Here is a 19,469-nt window from a genome sequence, read left to right on the forward strand (position 1 = left end):
CAACAAATTACTAAAAGAAAAGAGCTTGGTGATTTTTGTGAACAGTTTGGTTATCACATAGATAGAAAAAATAAACCGGAAAACTCTATAAGAACAAAAAAAATATCATAAAGATAAATATAAGTTCGATAAATTACATAAAAAATATAAGAAGTCTAAAAAACAAAAGTTTATAAGGAAATTCACTCCGCATACTAAAAATAAAAAGAAAATACCTGCATGCTACAAGTGTGGAAAACTTGGACATTATAAACATCAATGTAAAGTAAAAAAAAAAATGGATGCTTTACAATTGGATGAGATATTAAAAACCAAAATATATAACATTATCAATTATAATAGTACATCTTCGTTGAGTACAAATTCAAGTGAATCTCTAATAGGAAATATACAAGAAGATGATTTTGAATGGACAGATTCTTTAGATTCCTCTTCAGACTCCTCTGAACAATCTTGTAATCCTATGCAAGAATCAAATTGTGCTTGTCCAATCCCAATGCACAATCTTCATACCCTAACACAATAAGATAATTTGATTTTAGATCTTATTGAAAAAATTACAGATCCAGATGAAAAAAGATCTGTTATTACAAAATTTATTAATCTAACCAAAATTAAACCAAAACCACCTCCTCTAGTAAAAACACCAGATGAATATAATTTCGCAGCTATTATGAAAAGGGTCAGTGAACAACATCTCACTGTCTAAAAAGAACCTTCTATTTCTGAGCTAAAACAAGAAATAAATGAAGTAAAGAAAAAAGTACACCAATTAAAAAATAGAATAAAAATTTTAGAATTACAAAATCTATCCAATCAAAATTCTGATACAGATGAACTAGAGTTCAACCACTTAGTTACAACATATGCTCCTTTCTCTCCCAAAAAAGAAATATCAACCGATACTCTCGAATCTTCAGAAACTAAACCACTTCAGACAAATGACAACCCTCCTTCTGTTAACCTTCTGGATAAAATCATCATACAAAAATGGTTTGTACAAGTAACCATTATAGTGGCAGAAGATTATAAATTTCAAACATCTGCTTTAATTGACTCCGGAGCTGATTTAAATTGTATAAATGAAGGACTAGTACCAACAAAGTATTTTGCTAAAACAACTCAAATATTAAATACTGCAGATGGCAGTAGACTCTTTATTAATTATAAATTATCAGATGCTTCTGTTTGTAATAACCAACAGTGCATCAAAACACCTTTTATTATGGTAAAAGGTCTAAGCCAGACAGTTATCTTAGGAGTCCCATTCTTTACATTATTATATCCTCTATCCATAGATCATACAGGAATAACATCAACTTACCAAAATGTCCCTATATATTTTGAATTCATTAATAAACTAAAAATGAACGAAATCAACAATATGAAAAGCCAACTAACCAATAAAAAAAAATTTCTCTGTACTTTAAAACAAGAAATTAAATATAAACATGTAGAAGAACAATTACAAAATCCCTTGATATTACAAAAAATTCAAGAACTTCAACATCAGATAGAAACTTCTATTTGTAGCGAACATCTCAATGCTTTTTGGGATAAGAAAAAGCATAGTATAAGTCTTCCATATGAACCTGGATTTGATGAAAGACAAATTTCAAATGAATATTATTTTATTAAAATTATGTAGAAAAGAAATTGTTGAACTCCAAAATAAAAAACTTATTAGACCTAGTCTATCACTATGGAATTGTGCAGCTTTTTATGTCAATAAAAATGCAGAAAAAGAACGGAGAGTTCCTAGACTTGTTATATATTATAAACCATTGAATAAAGTATTACAATGGATAAGATATCTTATTCCTAATAAAAAAGATTTATTAGACAGAGTAGCAAATGCTTGTATATTTTCAAAATTTGATATGAAGTTAGGATACTGGCAAATTCAAATTAACGAAGAAGATAAATATAAAACAGCATTCAATGTCCCATTTGGCCAATATGAATGGAATGTTATGCCTTTTTGATTAAAAAATGCTCCATCAGAATTTCAAAAAATAATGAATGATATTTTCAACGCTTACTGTCAATTTATGATTGTTTATATTGATGATGTTCTTATCTTTTCAGAATCAATAGAAGAACACTTTAAACATATTCATACTTTTATTAATACAATTAAACATGCTGGATTAGCAGTATCTGCTAAAAAGATTAATTTGTTCAAAACTACTATTAGATTTTTAGGACACAATATTTTCCTATCGACCAATCAATCCAATTTGGTGATAAATTTCCCGATCAAATCTTAGATAAAAAAGAACTTCAGAGATTTTTAGGTTGTCTGAATTATGTTATTGATTTTTATCAAGACCTTGCTATTGATGCCAAACCCTTACATGATCGTCTAAAAAAGAATCCTCCACCTTGGACAAATATTCACACTAAGGCAATCCAATTGATTAAAACAAAAGTTAAAACTTTACCTTGCCTTTCTCTTCCTAACCCTACTACTTTTAAAATCATTGAATGCGATACTTCAGAGTTAGGTTTAGGAGGAATCTTAAAACAATAGGTTGACAATCATGAACCACTACTCAGGTATACTTCTAAGGTCTGGAATTCTACCCAACAAAACTATTCCACAGTCAAAAAAGTTCTTGCCATTATGCATTGTGTCACAAAATTTCAGAGCGATATTATATATATATATATATATATATATATATATATATATATATATATATATATATATATAACACTACTAAAAGCCTATAGGCGAAAATAAACAGTGATTTTGCCTATGCTCATCACCGTCCAAAGTTCATCGCATGGTCATAGTTGTCCGGTATTGTTTCAATTTTCCTTTTTTTTCTACAAATCGTAATGATCTGAAATTTAGATCGTATGTTCATCAAAAATATGAAAATCTAATAAAAATATAAAAAATTTAAGTCGTAAAACAAAATTAACCAAAATACACCTGAAATTTACAGAGGTATTTTGGTCAATTTATATTTTACGAAATATTTGTTTCATATTTTTATTAAGTGTGCCTCACTAAAATGCACACACACTCTAAATTTCAAATCATTCCGATTTATAGAAAAAAAAATGAAAATTGAAACACTACCGAACAATCGTAACCGTACGGTGAACTTTGAACAGTGATGAACATAGACCAAATCACTGTTCATTTTAGCCTATAAACGTTATATATATATGGGTACGGTTGCTATAAGGTTGCAACTTTAAACAATCTAATTAAAATGCACCTTAAAATTTTATCATAACATGTACTTTTTTTATAAAAAATTCTTAGCATTATCCTAAAATCTATTTTCATACCTAACTAAAAAAATTTCAAAAATGGTTAAAATCAAGTAGATCTATAAATATATGAAAATCTTGAAAATGGACAGTCTAGATAATGTGTTGTAAGAAACACTATTTTCAAGACTTAATTTTTTTTTTTCTTTTATATTCATACATCTCGATGTCGAGATGATCGATAAGAGGGTTTTTTCAACATTAAAACAACATTTTCGATAGAATTTTTAGGTGCATCTGTGATTCTACATTTTATGGTTGCGACCTTATATAAACTTTTCAATATATATATATATATATATATATATATATATGGAAAAGTCTTTCCAATACTTATAGGCGAAATTGAATAATGATTTCTCCTGCCCTCATCACCGTTCAAATTTCATTGTGCAGTCACGATTGTCCGATAGTGTTTTATTTTTTAAAAAAATCAGAATGACTTGAAATTTGAAGGATATGTACATCTTATTGAGACGCATCTAATAAAAATATAAAAAAAATTATCTGTAAAAAATTAAATTGACCAAAATACCCCCTAAACTTTTCGAAGGTATTTTGGTCAAATATTTTCAAGTGAAATATTTTTTTTTATAATTTTTAAAGATTCCCTTATATTTAATGAATACACACTCCAAATTTCAAGCCATTCCAATTTGTAGAAAAAAAATAAAACACTTCCAAACAATCGTAACCGCGCGATGAACTTTAGACGATAATAGAAATAGACAAAATCACTGTTCATTTTCGTCTATAGACGTTGTATAGTATTTTCCTATATATATATATATATAAAAAAAAAATACATAAAATACTGCTTGTTGGCCCTTGAATTTCACCCACATTGAGATCTTCACGGTGATGGGGAGGTAATCAGTTTGCCCCTTTCAACACCCCCTCATTATACCGCTTTCCATCTCTCTCTTCCCGTTCCCACCTCTTCTCCCTCTCACTGCTTTCCCTAGTTACCCCTTCTCTCTCTCATCCTCCTCTCTTAGCACCCCTTTCTCTCTCTCTCCAATCCTAATCATCTAAGATCACAACACGCATTTTTAGCTTTCATATGTATGGCTTCTCTCTCGCCCTCTCTCTCTCTCACCCATACTGAACCTTTTCTCCTTCGTTTTATCTCTCTTTAATCAAGGAGATGGTTTTGGGTTCCATGTTAAGGATGGATTCCAAAAAAAGTGCAGTTTGTATAGAGCCTAAGCTCTAAACAATCAAATTAGAGCCTACCTTCAAATAGTATCGAGAAATGTCGTTTCCATATTGAAAATATTTGTTATAACCTTAAAAGTATATTTTTATATTTATTTTAAAATTTTGAAGTTTCAAAAATAATGTAAATCAACATATCACTGAGAGCTTTAAAAATCTTGAAAATTGACGGGCCAAAAATGCGTTACAAAATACACTATTTCCAAAACTTGCAATCCTTTTTTTTCTCATGTCCAAGATCTTGATGTCGAAATGATTAATTTGAAGATATTTGATCATCAAATCAACCTCTTCTAGAGAACTATTTGAGATAGACTCGAATTTGATTGTTTAGAACCCCGGTTCCATATAAACTTTGCCCTTCTAAAAAAGGCATTACATGGTACACACCAACATAAGGACTAGGGATTTGTGAGGCCTGTCAATCTTCAACCCCAATCTCTCTCTCTCTCTCTCTCTCTCTCTCTCTCTCTCCCTCCACTTCAATTGAAGGATTAGTGGATCGGAAGCCCCTTAACCATCAAAGCCATTTACTCAAATCTCTCTCTTTGCACAACCAAACGCGCGAATCTCTCTCACGCACAACCTCAAGGATTAAGGGGTTGGCCAATGACGACGTGTACGTAGATTAGAAATATTGAATTTTGGAGATGAACATATTCAGGTACGTAACCTCCAGAACCACGGGACCACCTCTAAATAAAAACAATTTCAATCACACGTGGGTAAAATCTAAGCGTTAAAAACCTAGTTTTTGTTTTTTTGTCGTCAAAAATAATCATCTAGCGAATGATACTTAGGTGGATCCTAAAATTTAAATTCTCAAGCAGCTCTTGTGTGGGATTGAATCAATGTATAGTATACTCCCACAGGAGCATACTATACATAGTAAGCTAGTTCCTCTCTCTCCAAGAACTAAGCTACTCTCTCTACACGTGCTAAACTAGTCTCTTCAGTTATATGCTCCCTCTGTAACCTACAAAGAAGCAGTCTCTCTCTTAGTTATATGCTCTCTCTGCGTCAGTAAACAAGAAGTCCACCCTTCAGAAATCACTTCAATCTCTTTAATACTTCCAAGCTATGGTCGTACGGTGCTAGAAATTTGTTCATGAGTTTGGAAGCCATGAATGTAATAATGGTGCCTCTCAATTGATACTCCCATCGGTCCAAAGCAGCAGCAGCAAAAAACACGACCTCTTTCTGAGGCCTTGGCTTTCAGTAATGGCAAGCTTCACACATATTGCTTCTCTTCCAGGACTGACCTCTAAATAGTCCATCACTTTACAACCCTTTATCTCATCGGGTGAGGTTTGTGTAAGGTTGGCGCCTTAAACAATCACAGTTAGACGCACCCTGCATTGACGCCAAAGGATACAGTCGAACGAAATCCCTTGATGGTCAAATTTATTTTCATATCTGATTATAAAATTTAAAACTAAAAAATAGCGTATGTCGGGCAGATCTACAAACTCTTGAAAATTTTGAAAATATACAGTCCAGATAAGGCATGAAATCATTCTTTTTTTTCACATCCATACATCTCAAAGTTGAGATGATCCATTGGAGGGTTTTGCCCTGCCAAAACAACCTTTTCACTGAATTTTTCAATGTGCCTTATTTCTACCGTATAAATTGAAACCTTGTAAACTTTTTTCTTATTTAATAATATTCTAAATATAAACCCAAATACACATAAGCCTCTCAATTCCAGTGGAACCTGTTATTTGAATTCATGGGGATGTAAAGAAAGCTATTTTCCATGAAGAACATAAACAAATTAACAAAATCGAAGAAGAGCATTAGGGGACCTTTTTTTCTATTTTTTTTTTTGTGATAATACATTTGGAAACCTTAAAGGCAGCAAAAACAATCCAATTGGGTGTATCAACAAAATCAATATTACATGCAATTGCATAAAAAGCTGATTAAATAACTCAATCACAGAACTAGGAATGAGCAGTTTATCTAATCAAGGCCGAGTGCACTCGGACTTGACCGATTTACTTAGCCCTGCCCTATGGGCGAGGTGAATTGTGTTGTATACCGATTTTTTTTTGTTATATAGAATAATGTATCATTTTCAATTCAAACACACCCAAAGGGCAATGCCGGGTAGTGGGCACGTTCATTTTGCGCTATATCGGGGGTTTGAATCTCACCAAGGCCCTGCCTTTTTCTTTTCTTTTTTTTTAAATAAATGGGAGTTAAAAACAAAATGCCAAATGACCCAAGACCCTCACAAAGAGGCATTCTAAGAGCGGAGATGCAAACCAACACGCCATTTGGCGTTGGCTGCAAGAAAAGTGAAGGCTATATTCTATCTATTACTATTTTTTACTTCTCTTCTTTTTTTTTTGAAACTAGGGTTGGACTGCAAGTACCTCAGACTCACCTGAGTAACTTGGCTCTTACAAGGGCCGAGTACCTTGGCCGACTCGATTTTCAAAACACTGGGAATGGGAAAGAACTCCAAAAGGATCGTATTGCTCCTTACAGTCCATTTCCTGGAGCAACATACCGTATCATGAAAGAGTTATCCTGGATAGATGTGATGGCTGCAGGTTTAGCAACTCTGATCGGCTGTATTTTATACGTTCATCTGTCCAACAAGAATATCAAATTTCACAACCACGCAAAAACCACCAAAATTGGAAAACATAAGACCATAGCAAGATTAGATCTCTACAAAAGGAAGTGACCAAGATCCAATAAGGCATAGAAATTCCAAACCTACAAACTTTTTCCTGGTATTGAGCATGGATGAGGGCGTTTTCCTCCTGATGTTCCTTGGTCTACATGTTCCTGATGTTCCATGCCATGGCAACAAACAATCAGAAGAGGAATTTGAATCTGTAGAGGACATCTTAACAAACTCATGCTTTACGTGAATCCAAGGGTAGCTCCTACAAAATTGTGAAACTCCTTCATTTGTCAGAAGCCAACATCCTCTCAGATCAAGGGTCTCAAGCATGCCTGGTGGCTTGAAAGAACAAAGACCCGCACTGGTCAAAACCGCACCTCGAATCCCAAGAAACTTCAATTTTGGGATGGAGGACATTGGGTGGAGAGTGATGTCAGAGAGGAAATCATTCTTAAGGGACAAATGGATCAGTTCACTCAACCGAGATAGTGGATGCAATGCCGAATCCCTGACTTGGGTGTCTTCCAAATCCAATCTTTCCAAATTCTTGAGATCTTGCAGAGCTACCAGGGAGGGAGTTGTTTTCAGAACTCCATTAATGTGCTGCTGAAGAAAACCTAGCATTCCAAAACAAAGACAAATAATCAGATAAATACAGAAGAATATTGGTTAAGCACGAATGATAGTATAAAACCTTTGATGTTTGTGTTGCTCAGATCGATTCCCCTCAAAGCAGGCATCAGTTTGATATATGAAAAGACATCATCATCAACGGCTGTGTGGGACAAGGAGATTGCTTCAAGATTAGGGACATTTCCAGCAAGAGCAGCCACCCAATTAGAGGTAATTTTTGTGTTACGTAGCTTCAAAACTCTCAAATTCTCTCCAATACATATAAGTGAATCTATTGAACTATCTCCCATTTTGGTTGAACTTATATCCAAATATTCCAGTGCTTTCATAGAAGACAAAAAGTGGAATTCATCCATAATGGAGCCAGATATATCCAAGTATGATAAGTTGGCTGTTTCCAGACAAGAGAAGGCCCTGTGCACATCCTTAAATATGGCTCCTGAGACAAGAAGCTTATACAATAGCGGTCTCGTTTCGTTCTCTCCATGAAAGATAGAGGATATGGCACATTGACTCATGTTTAAAGTTTTTAAAGAGGGAAAATTTGGCAACTCAGTGACATTGGTCCAGGCTAAATTCAGGAAATTCAACTTTGATAGCCTTGTTAGAAATGCAGCTCCTTGATCTGAAATATCACTTCCCCATAACTCGAGGTACTCCAAATCTGTCAATGTCTAAATTGCGCCCAAGAGGGGTTGTTAGACACGACAATGAAAAGGCAACACCAACGAAATTAGTAAGTTTAGTTCCCCTGAAAGTCCATGCATTGTACAGAAATAGATCATTTGACGAAATACACGCATAGTGAAACTGTTAGAATTCAAGCTTAACAAATACTTCATTAAAACATTAATAAGATAAAATCCAAAAAAAACTTCAGAAACAGGAGAGAATCACGCGAAAGGATACTCACAAATCCGGCAGAAGAAAACTTCCAAATGATGTGAAAGAATCACATTAAACAACTCAACAAACATTTTTTAAACTTTTTGTTCTTTTCTTGATACGCATTAGGCTATAGAAAGAAAAAGTGCCTTTGACAAGATCTTATAACTACAAAAGAGTTGTTCATTTTGTTGCTAAAAATGTTAATTTGAGAATATAAAAGGTAGAAAGACATGAACAAAAGCACACACCATAGAATGAGAACAAAAAAAAAAAAATTTGGAGAAAGTACAAACAAAAAATTTACCGCCAACGAGCTTAGTGCTGAATCAGTGACACGTATGCCTCCTAAATCCAAGTAAGTGAGGTTTCGAAGAGAAGAAAGAAGATGGACTCCATTGGAGCTCACTGCAGTTTCAGGAAGACATAATTTCTGCAAATTTTGGATGGACAAAAGATGTGCAATCCCTTTATCAGTAATTCTTGAGCACCTGGACAAGTCAACTTCTTGTAAACTGCTCAATCCTGTCACCAAAGAACAAACCATTTCATAAGCACTGAGTGAGCATTCACAAGAATGACATGGAATCACAATACTTCACTGAAATGATTACTAACCACTGATATTCCAGAGAGCAAAATCAGTAACTCTCTTGCAATCTGCAAGATTCAAACTCCTAAGATAACGATATGCCCCCAAATAAGCCATCCATTCTGCATCTACAGAACTCTCACCCATCAAATCAACCTCCTCTATACATGTCTTGAAGACCCTGAAAACTCACATCTCACAGACCATAAAATAAGAAGGATCAGAGCGCTGGATGGATGGGTCTATCATTTTACAACACAGAGTACACCAAAAAAATAAAATTTAAAGTAATCAAAATGCAATCAAAGAAAAGGAGGACTTGTAATCCATTCCAAAAGAAAAAAAGAAGGCATTAACCTGAGTCAGCATCTATGCAATGTTGTAAACCCTAAGAATATACACTAGAAGATCATACACAAAAAAGATAATAAGAGAAACATATAGGGCCAGAAACATTATATAAACTCAAGAATATAAAGATTCCACAAAGATATCAACTCAATAATCTCGATGAAGGCAAAAAAGCCATCATATAATCTTAAATCCTATTTACCAACTTGACAACAAAGGAATCCGTACCTCGTGCGGATATATCCTGCAATCAGTCTATAGCTAAGGCAGCTTAAGAAAGGTCCATCCATTCATAAGCAAATGATGTAAATTGGACTACTAAACATAAAACCATCATGTCATAAAAATTTGAATCATAAAACCATCTTGTCATAAAAATTCAAACATGAAGCTGCCTCCCAAGCAAGTAACAATTTACCATCACAGAATGATCTCCCTTATAGATACAGTTATATTCTTTGCAGAATGCCAATATTTATCATTTTTTTATTTTCTGATAGGTTAGTGCAGTAACCAGTCAACCATCCGTTTATTACATACTAATTTCCTTGCTGCAAATAGGCTGAATTTATGCAACCAGTTGTTAAAGTATACATCTCATATTGTACTTGCATGGGATATTCTAGTCATCTATCCTAAATTCCTAATCATTATTTTAATATATAAGAGTAACATGCACAATTATGTTTTTGGGTAGGTCAGCATGGGTTCGAACCAGGAATGTTGTGTTTGCAATAGTCAACATTGTAACCAATCTAAGCAGTGCCTGAAACCCAAATAAAAGGGTTTTCGTTCTTAAAATGGAAATTCAGAGTTTATGTACACTAATTCAAAGCAAGATCCATCATCTCTTTCTTCTTTTTTCCTTTTTTCATTTAAAAAAAAAAGGAGACCGCCCTAGGCGAACAGGGCCCTAGGTTGCATGCCTAGGCTTGAGCGGTCCTCCCTAGGCGCCAGTACCTAGGTGCCCGCCCAGGCAACCTAGGCGAGCACCCAGCGCCCAGGACCAGGGCTTTTTTTTGTGGAAATAAAGAAGCCCGTATGGCCAGTTTGGGTCATGTTGACCCACAAGATAGACTAAAAAGGGTGTTTGGGGTATTCTAAAACGCCAAAGTGAAAAAAATCAAATCTAAACCCTACAAACACCCCAAATCGATTGAATTTGCAAATTTTTATTTGAATCAAATGAAATCTGGGGTTTGAAGAAGCATCCAAAAGCTTAACCTTTATTGTTGGAATTATTTTTAGGGTGCTAATGAAAGTATTAGAAGGCTTCTATTGTCTTTTCTTTTGTTTTTCATCTTGTATTTGTTTTTCATCTTGTACTTTGTATTGCATCATTTTGTAATGAAGGTTTGGACTTAAAGGTTTTATACTTCTATTGGAGACTTGAAGTCCAAGTGACTATGGCTATGTGTGTGTAACTGTGTATCATGATTGTATGTCACTATGGAGTGTGGATTGGTGAGTTGGAGGCTAATACACTATGGACTTGTTTATGTTTTTTCACTAAATTTTCTATGATTTAAGTTTTGGACGTGTTTCAACATTCATGAGTAGATATTTGCATGAAAAAATATAAAAAATCAACACAATATATATATATATATATCAATGTTGTTAAAGCGCTTCGCTTCAGGCAAAGCACCAGAAGTCTTCGAGTTTTCCCTCGCCACCGAAGCAAACGAATAGCGAAGACTAAGTTACTTTTACTATTAAACACTTTCAAAAAGTAAGTATAAGTGGAACGACAGATCACTTTTTGATGAGAACATGCCACATTTAAAGAGCACCTTTGACTTTTTATGGAGAGCAAGGCACGTTTAGAGCAATGTTGTTAGATTCGCTTCAAAGTCTGCTTCGGTTTGGTCTGAAAAAATGAAGCAATTTGGTGCTTCGGCAAATTCAGGGGACGACTTTGGTTATCTTTTTTCTAAATAAATAATATTTTTCTACTTTTATAAAAAATTAAAATATAAACAAAAAATTAATAATAAAGAAATTTATTACTGCTGACTTAATAATAAATAAAATGGCTAAAATATATCATTTTAAAACTATTGATTTTAAATTTAATTTTTATTGCCCTTGGAGTTGGAGCATCATAATGAAATGTACTTCAATAATTGTTTGTATTATTTTAGATTTTAAAAATATTAAGACTTATTCACTTTTGACTTTTTCGCTCTGAAAGTAGGCAAGTTGGTCTTTGTACTTCTCTCCAAACGTGGCATGTTCTCCAAAGAAAGTCAAAAAGCTCTCTAAACGTGACATGTTCTCGTCAACAAGCGGTCTTTCCTTCCACTTGTACTTACTTTTTGAAAGTATTTAATAGTAAAAATAACACTTAGTCTTCACTATTTGTTTCGCTTCGGGTGACGAGGAAAAACCCAAAGACTTCAGATGCTTCGCCCGAAGAAAAGCGAATTTAACAACATTGGTTCAGAGAGAAGTACAAAGACCACCTTGCCTACTTTCACAGTCAAAAGTGAAAAAGTCTTCGTATTTTTAAAATTTAAAATCATACAAAGAATTATTAAAGTGCATTTCATGATGATGCTCTAACTCTAAGGGCATTAAAAATTTAAATTTAAAATCGGTCGTATTAAAATAATATATTTTAGCCATTTTATTTATTATTAAGTCAGTAGTAATAAATTTATTTATTATTAATTTTTGTTTTTCATTTTCAATTTTTATAAAATGTATTTTTATTTATTTTAAAATATAAAAAGAACTGAAGTCCTCCCCCAAATCTTCCGAAGCACCAAATTGCTTCATTTTTCATATCAAACCAAAGCAAATTCTGAAACGAATATGTCAATATTGATATACATGCATTTGGACAACACATATATGCATTTTGTAAAAACTTTTCACCTCATGCGCCTAAGGTTCTAGGCACCCACCCCGGTGCTGGGTGCCACACCGGCCACCTAGGGGCCGATTAGCATTTTCTGAAACATTGTTTTTTTATTATTATCATTTTGAAGGACATTGCAAGATCCATCATCAACAAGCCTCTCCCACAAAGGCAACAGCCTAGTTAAGATCATCAGACAAATAGGATGTATAGGTTCACAGGGGAGCAATTGAACCCAAATTGTCATTCTAATACAAACTACATGTGTTTATTTTTAGATAGTTATACAAAGAATTTTTTAGATAGTTATAAAAAGAATCGATATCCAAGCCCCTGAGCTAATACAAAGATCATATTATTACACAACACAAATCTACCAATGAAATCCCCTGTTGATGTCCAGACACTTTGAGCACCACAGTTATTAGGCAGCCTATAAGGTCATTAATAATTGACTCACTAATCTAATGAAACAAAATTAAAACCCAAACAAAAACATTTTTCATTATTGAAAAGAAACCCTCCCAATATATGAAAAAGAAACTCACTCCAGCAATGAAGGTGTAATGAGGTGTCGTTGAATTAGGAGACGGAGAAGGCCTCCTGCAAGTTGCGAAGGCATGCTTTCAAGGGTTCTTCGCTGCCTCCTCCATATTTCAATAGCCTGTGGGTTCTTGCAAGCAGCGTCGACACACATAACAGTGAGAAGGCCTTCCCCTTCATTATATGCCATTATTGACTCTAGATCTCTGAAAGGAAGCATAAGAATTATAGGTTAATGAATGTTCCCCTAACAGTTTTTCTATGTCATCCTTTAACAATATTTCCAAGAAACCAGATAATGAATATGGAATTTCAAAGGTTTAAAGAAACCTCCATATAGTGAATATGAAACTTCAAAGGTTTAAAAAAATCTCCACATACATTTCCACAAGTGATTAATGGAAAATGTGATAAGAAAACTAAGACTTCAATTGGCTTCTTGTGAAAATGTCCAACACAGCTGACACTGACACCTCATGACACATTTTCAGATTGGATACAGCATCAGTTGTTAATATCACGACAAAATTGTATGACCACTACTTACTATACATCATGGTATCTTGTTGTAACTGCTTACACTTGAATGAAGTGTTAGAAAAAAGATAAAATTTTTATTTTACATCATCAATATATATATATATATATATTGGTAACATAGCCACAAATACCATATATACACATCTTAAATAGGTTAAAGAGGAACATGCTTTTGTTTCTTTCATTTCTATTATTAGAGTGACAACACCCATGGAAGCTAGTTAATACTGTAGAGATTCCCACAAATATGGATTTCCTCATATTTGAAACTAGAGAAGCCAATGATACCCATTAACTTCTAATCTCACTTTTGACTTCACTTCTTTCTCTTCATGTCTCTTTTGTCTTATTACCTTCACTTTTGTTTGAATTTTATGGGGTTACGTCCCTTGATTCCTCCAAGCAATTTCATATGATCATCCTCTATTGTTATCTATCCCCACAAAAAGCATGTTTGAACAAGAGAGACGAGTCACTTTACCCATGATGGTTTCAGTAATCTCCTTAACTCGTTCTTACTAATAGTTTCGGATTTAAAAAACAAGTGTGAAGCGTTTTCCCACTGGGCATACATTAGAAGATTTCATATCAGTTGTAGCTTAAACTACTTATAAAAAAACTGCAGATCAGTGTTATTTGTTTCTCCAAAAGCTGAACAAATAACAAAAGAAATATGGTCGTTTGTCTGTTTCAGTAGGCCATGTACAAAGCTTGAACAAATAAACCTTGTATGTCCACTTAGTCCCCTAGAAAATCACAGAAATATGAGGAAGATAGCCAGTAAACTCATTTCTTGTATCTGACAGTGGATATCTGGTAAATTGCAATAAAGAGACAATCTAGTCATCAAAATTCTCGGGATACAACAAAAAATCAATGCATTGTCTACTTTACAGATTATAGCAAAGAAAATGAGTTGAAATCAGTAGAGAACTCAGATTTCCAGTGTAAACTAAAGCTTACAGATCCATAAGTCTAACATAGCTTCCACTGCCAATTTGAAACATAATTTGCAAGATATAAAATGCGAGCCCTCTGCGTAAATCAGTGATAAAAACGTAAAATTTGAATTTCAATATGCAACTCATGATATGTAAAAAGATGATTTCATCAGAAATTGAGATTGCAAGGGCTGTTTAAAACACACACATACATTACATACCTCTTAATCAAGGCCTTCCTACCCATGGACATGTAAATTTTCTTGCTCATTTTGACAGATAAAAACGCAAACTGATTTCGCCTGGCCTCCCTTCTCAGCTTCCCCAAACAAACCAAACTGCGCTGATCTATCAGAAACAAAAGTTACAGAGATATCTGAGATATCAGGGAATGAATCCAAAAGCTTTTTATGTATTCATATTTTCTCCAAGACTAAGTGAATGAAATGGAGGGAACAGATATATAATATATAAGCAAGAGTGGAGAGCTTAAGAACTCTCACGTGAAAATTAGGGTTTCAACTTTCAAGAGATGAAAATCGCCTGAGGCGGAATTCACTTCGCTTGAGAAATGGAACGTGGCCCTAGAGAGAGGGACAGGGGGCTGGAGCGCCTTAGGTAACGTGCCGCCTACGCATGGGACTCGTTTAATTCAAGAGAGAGAAAGGCCATTGTTTATCTCTCTAAAGCGTCAACTCCAAAACAAGAGAGAGAGAGTACAAGAGAGAACTCTGTTTTTCTCTCATTGTCCTCTTAAAGGTTGCAACTTTAAAATGATGAAAATCCATCTGAAATGGTTGTTTTAATGTGAAAAACCTTTGATTTATCTCAACACATGTACGAATATGAACATAAGAAATAAAAAAAAAAGCTAAGTTTAAAAAATAGTACATCTTACACACATTATTTAAACCATTCACTTTTAAATTTTTGATATGTTTATAGATCAACTCCATTTTAACGTTCTTGAAATTTAAAATTTTATAATTATAGATAAAATTAGATTTTTTGATAATTCAAAAAAATTTTAATATCAAAATTATATGTTATGATAAAATTTGGAAGTGCCTCATGGTTGGGCTCTTTAAGGTTGCAGCCTTATACAAACTACACCCTTTTGGGAATTCAAAATCTTTGTTTAGCAGCGCTACATCTCTATATGTACCTTATTTTTAGGTGTATTTTAATTATAGAGTTTAAGGTTGAAACCATATAAAAAAAATGTATTCTTTTTTTCAACAGTTAAATGCTTATATTTCCTTTTTTTTTTCTTATTCGAGTGATAACTATATTGCCCCCATTGCGGGCCGGATACATTATCAAGATTTTTCTTATAAGTATTATAAGTATGCCGAATACATTGAGGCATGACATAAAGTATTTTCATAACAAAATCCAAACAACTCTCATAGTTGGTATATCCAATTCAGGATGCCCATTTTTGAAAGATTTCCCGGTTGGTTTAAAAATTGGTTTTTGATATGGGGTTTTACAAGTGACATTTTACCTCCTGCTTTTAAGAAAGCACATGAGTAAGTTGCAATATTCAATAAGATTGATAATGATACGGATCCACACTTATAATTTGTCACCTTATATCAACTCCCATGAATCATGAAATGAGAATAATCTGTCTTCTAATAATACAGCTGACTATACCTATATCCCGTGTTTGGGCAAAACTATCTCTGTAAAATGGTGGGACATTTTCAATATGGATCCCACTATAATTGTACCCAAAAGAATATCACTACAAAAACTCATTTATAATCCCAATCCTTCTGGATATAATACTGCCAATACTTTATTCGATTTCCCTACATATCTCCGAAATATGCTCCAAAATAACCCAGAAGAAGAAGAAGAAGAAGACCCCAATAAATTCAGCTAAGTACCATAAAGTTGCTTCACCATATTGTATCACCTCAAAATACTGTAGCAAGATTCCCTCCGTACAAGACACAGTAGCTGCCGACGCATACGACAAACCAGACACTGTAGCTGCCGACGCATACGACAAAACCAGGCACTGTGTGGCCGACAGAACATTGTGCTGCCGACAGAAGATGACAAAAAGATACTGTTTTAGATGCTTCTTTAAGCATCTTTCTTTTGCTTTTACTTTTCTCTTTTTCCTTTACGTCTCTTCTTTCTTGTTTGGTCAAATCAAGTCGCTTTCCTTCTCTTCCTTCCTCGCTAAGTTACCTTAGCCTTCGCCTATATAAGGAAGCACCTTTCTTTAATTGACATAGGTCTTAGAGCTTTCTTCTTCCTTTGCTCTCTCTGCTCTCTCTCTTTCCATCCCTCTGCTCTCTCACAGTCTTCTGCTCATCTCTCTAATATCCGGCTACTCTCTTTGCCATACTGCTCCACTGCTGTTGTCCTAACCTCACAGCTTGAAACCACCTCATGCTATCCAGGTCTTTTCCTATCTTTCTGATTTACCTCCAGGTTCTCTCTTATCCTCTTCTCTTATAATTTTATTTTGTGCGACTGCAATTTCCACACACTTCCATCATACTGTCCTCAACATTGGAAGTTATTCTCCAGTTATTGTATCTGTAAATTGTAAGTGTTTGTTTTTGTTTATACCGATGGTTTGTACACTGTAATATCTCTTGTGGTTTGTAGTCTGCTTGTAGTCTGTAATAATTTCATCTTTATGTAATGGTTATGTCATGTTGTTGGTATGCAGTTTAAATTCGTCTTTAGTATTAAACTAGGCAATTACACACACACACAATGGGTTGTTATCGATATATCCGTTATTCCTTTTATCTCCTTAATTCTCTTTTGCCTAAATTACTACCGTATTTTACAAGAATTAATAAAGTATAATAGTTTGATCTTTACATACCTTCTATATAGGGTTAAATGTTAAATGTCACTAGATCTTGGCGCGTTTTGGTATCAGAGCCAAAGTGAAAGTTACAGTATTATTGTAGAAACCTAAGTAAATTTCCACCTAAGAAAGTTGGTCCGAGAGTTAAGGCAAGAGACGAAAGAAGTCTAGGCAAAGTACCTGCCAAGGCCAGGAAGAGCCGCTTAGGGGAACACACTGGACCCTTGGTCTTCCAGATTGTCATTATCCGCAACCTACAGATGGCAAATTTAATTAGAAATCTAAAAGGTAAAACAGTAACTCAAACTAGTCAAACTTTAAGAGTAAAAAATAAGGAAGAAATAATAATAAATGATGTTGAAAAATATATACAAAATCGGAATATTCCCATGATACCTATCTCAGATATTTATAATAGGGGAACATTCAATTTAAAATTAGGATATGCAATTAAAACAGTGGTAGAAAGTTTATCAGTAACTCAAAATCAGAAAGACTTCCAACTGTTATCTAGAAAAATTATCGAAAAACATAAAGAAAATAATTATAATATTTATATATTGGATTAATATAAATAGCTATAAAACCTTTAACCCGTTTAGGTTTAAACAACTCAGTGCTTGTATGCCTAAGAGATACAAGACACAATAAGTTTTCGGACTCACTCCTCGACATGGTTGAATCCAGCCTTTGTAGTGGACCCATTTATTTTAACTGTTTTTCAAATTTTTCTGTTTCATTAACAGACCCTAATATCCTAGATGTATTAACAATAAATCTCAAAACCTATGGATTCAGTTTGACTCCTGGATCTCAAAATCTAGCAATTGTATATCGTCTATATTACAAAGTTATGATTACTATTTGCCCTAATATTATGCAAACAGATACAAAAGGACAAACGATATTATTTCAAACCAATATTGAAAAATCCAATACTATTATTCCAAAAACTATTACTTGGTCGGATATTATGCTACCTCAATCATGGTCAATCCAAAATGAAAACCAACCAAAAGCAGTACCAATAAATAGTATTCCTAGTCAAATAATTGAAAATCAAGATGGGAATATTGAAATCAAATTCCAATCCAATACACCATTTGTACAAGATGACTTAGAAATAAATAGAAAAAGAATTAGAAAACCATTAGTTTCTGCAAGAAAATTGTGTCATACAACTCCCGATATCATCATCCTTCCTCCTCCAGCAACACCTACAGGATCCTCCGATCTACAATTATAAGGAATAAAGAGAACAGCCGATCATGTAGTCATACCTACTTATACATCTGAACCTGACATAGCTGACTTCCAAATATTAACCCTACAAGTCGAAAATGATATAGACATAGAAGAATACCAAGAATAGCAATATCAGGTAAAAGCAAAAAAGAAAAAAGTTGATATTGAATTTCTTAAAAATGACTATTTAGCCTTAGAAAACCAAGGTATTAGAGAATGGTATCTTAAAGCGTTTCAACCTAGATTAGTGGAATTATTTCATAAAAATACATTACATTCCTAAAGAAAGAAAAACAAACAAAATGATTTTTCATATGGTTACAAGAAATTTGTACCCAATATAATATCCAAATTCCTCAATTTAATATTCAAACCATAGAAGAAAAAACTTATCTAAGTACAGATGGAACAAGTACTGCAAGTGTTCACCCTCCTGAAAAAAGTATAGTACTAAAAGAAGTAAAAACTCCACCAATGAAAGGGGAGCCACCACAGGCTTTATATGAAATTATTGCAACACCCTATAAGGTTATACTCAAAGAAATGACTAAAAAACAGGAATTAATACCTCATATAGTAGAACGAAATAATTATACAAACCTATATATGCAGTCCTTAGGAAAAGAGGCAGAACGCATAGAAAGGTTCATTACTCCTCAACCTAAACCAATAATCCCTCCTATTCCTAAATTTGTTTTGTTCAAACCTCCTCCAGAACTTAATAAAATTAAATTTCATATTGGCGAAGACAACAAAACATTAATGGATCAACTAATCTCTAAATTAGTCCAATTAGATATTAAAGGAATCCCTTCTCCAAAGATAAGTATTCATGTACCCATACCTAGTATCCCAGAATCATCCGATAAACGTAAACAGAAAATTCC

The 19,469-nt window shown here is 33.7% G+C and overlaps 1 protein-coding gene across 23 annotated transcripts; it reads right to left on the reverse strand.

Moving 5' to 3' along the window:
• Positions 1-300: 300 nt before the first annotated feature.
• LOC18440312 (Leucine-rich repeat (LRR) family protein) lies at positions 301-15,276 on the reverse strand. 23 transcript variants are annotated; one of them, XR_016053982.1, is made up of 9 exons: positions 14,999-15,276; positions 14,717-14,843; positions 13,020-13,220; positions 9,284-9,438; positions 8,973-9,190; positions 7,842-8,454; positions 7,237-7,764; positions 6,899-7,105; positions 301-514 (listed from the first exon to the last, which is right to left on the reverse strand). XR_016053982.1 is itself a non-coding variant. In XM_088864634.1 (9 exons), exons 2-8 carry the CDS (start codon positions 14,764-14,766, stop codon positions 7,029-7,031), a joined length of 1,842 nt encoding a protein of 613 aa, XP_088720760.1. In that variant the 5' UTR covers positions 14,767-14,843; positions 14,999-15,276; the 3' UTR covers positions 301-514; positions 7,025-7,028. The 23 variants fall into 23 exon arrangements, 9 of the variants coding, with proteins under 9 accessions (XP_088720760.1, XP_006850525.1, XP_088720766.1 ...); XM_088864634.1 differs by having other exon boundaries at positions 7,025-7,105; XR_002281984.2 differs by lacking the exon at positions 301-514 and adding an exon at positions 5,320-5,859 and having other exon boundaries at positions 7,025-7,105; positions 7,241-7,764.
• Between the last annotated feature and the right edge of the window lie 4,193 nt (positions 15,277-19,469).

The sequence above is a fragment of the Amborella trichopoda genome, chromosome 1 (genome assembly GCF_054954075.1).
Source record: "Amborella trichopoda isolate Santa Cruz 75 chromosome 1, AtrichopodaSantaCruz75HAP2 v2.0, whole genome shotgun sequence".
Taxonomy (NCBI): Eukaryota; Viridiplantae; Streptophyta; class Magnoliopsida; order Amborellales; family Amborellaceae; genus Amborella; species Amborella trichopoda.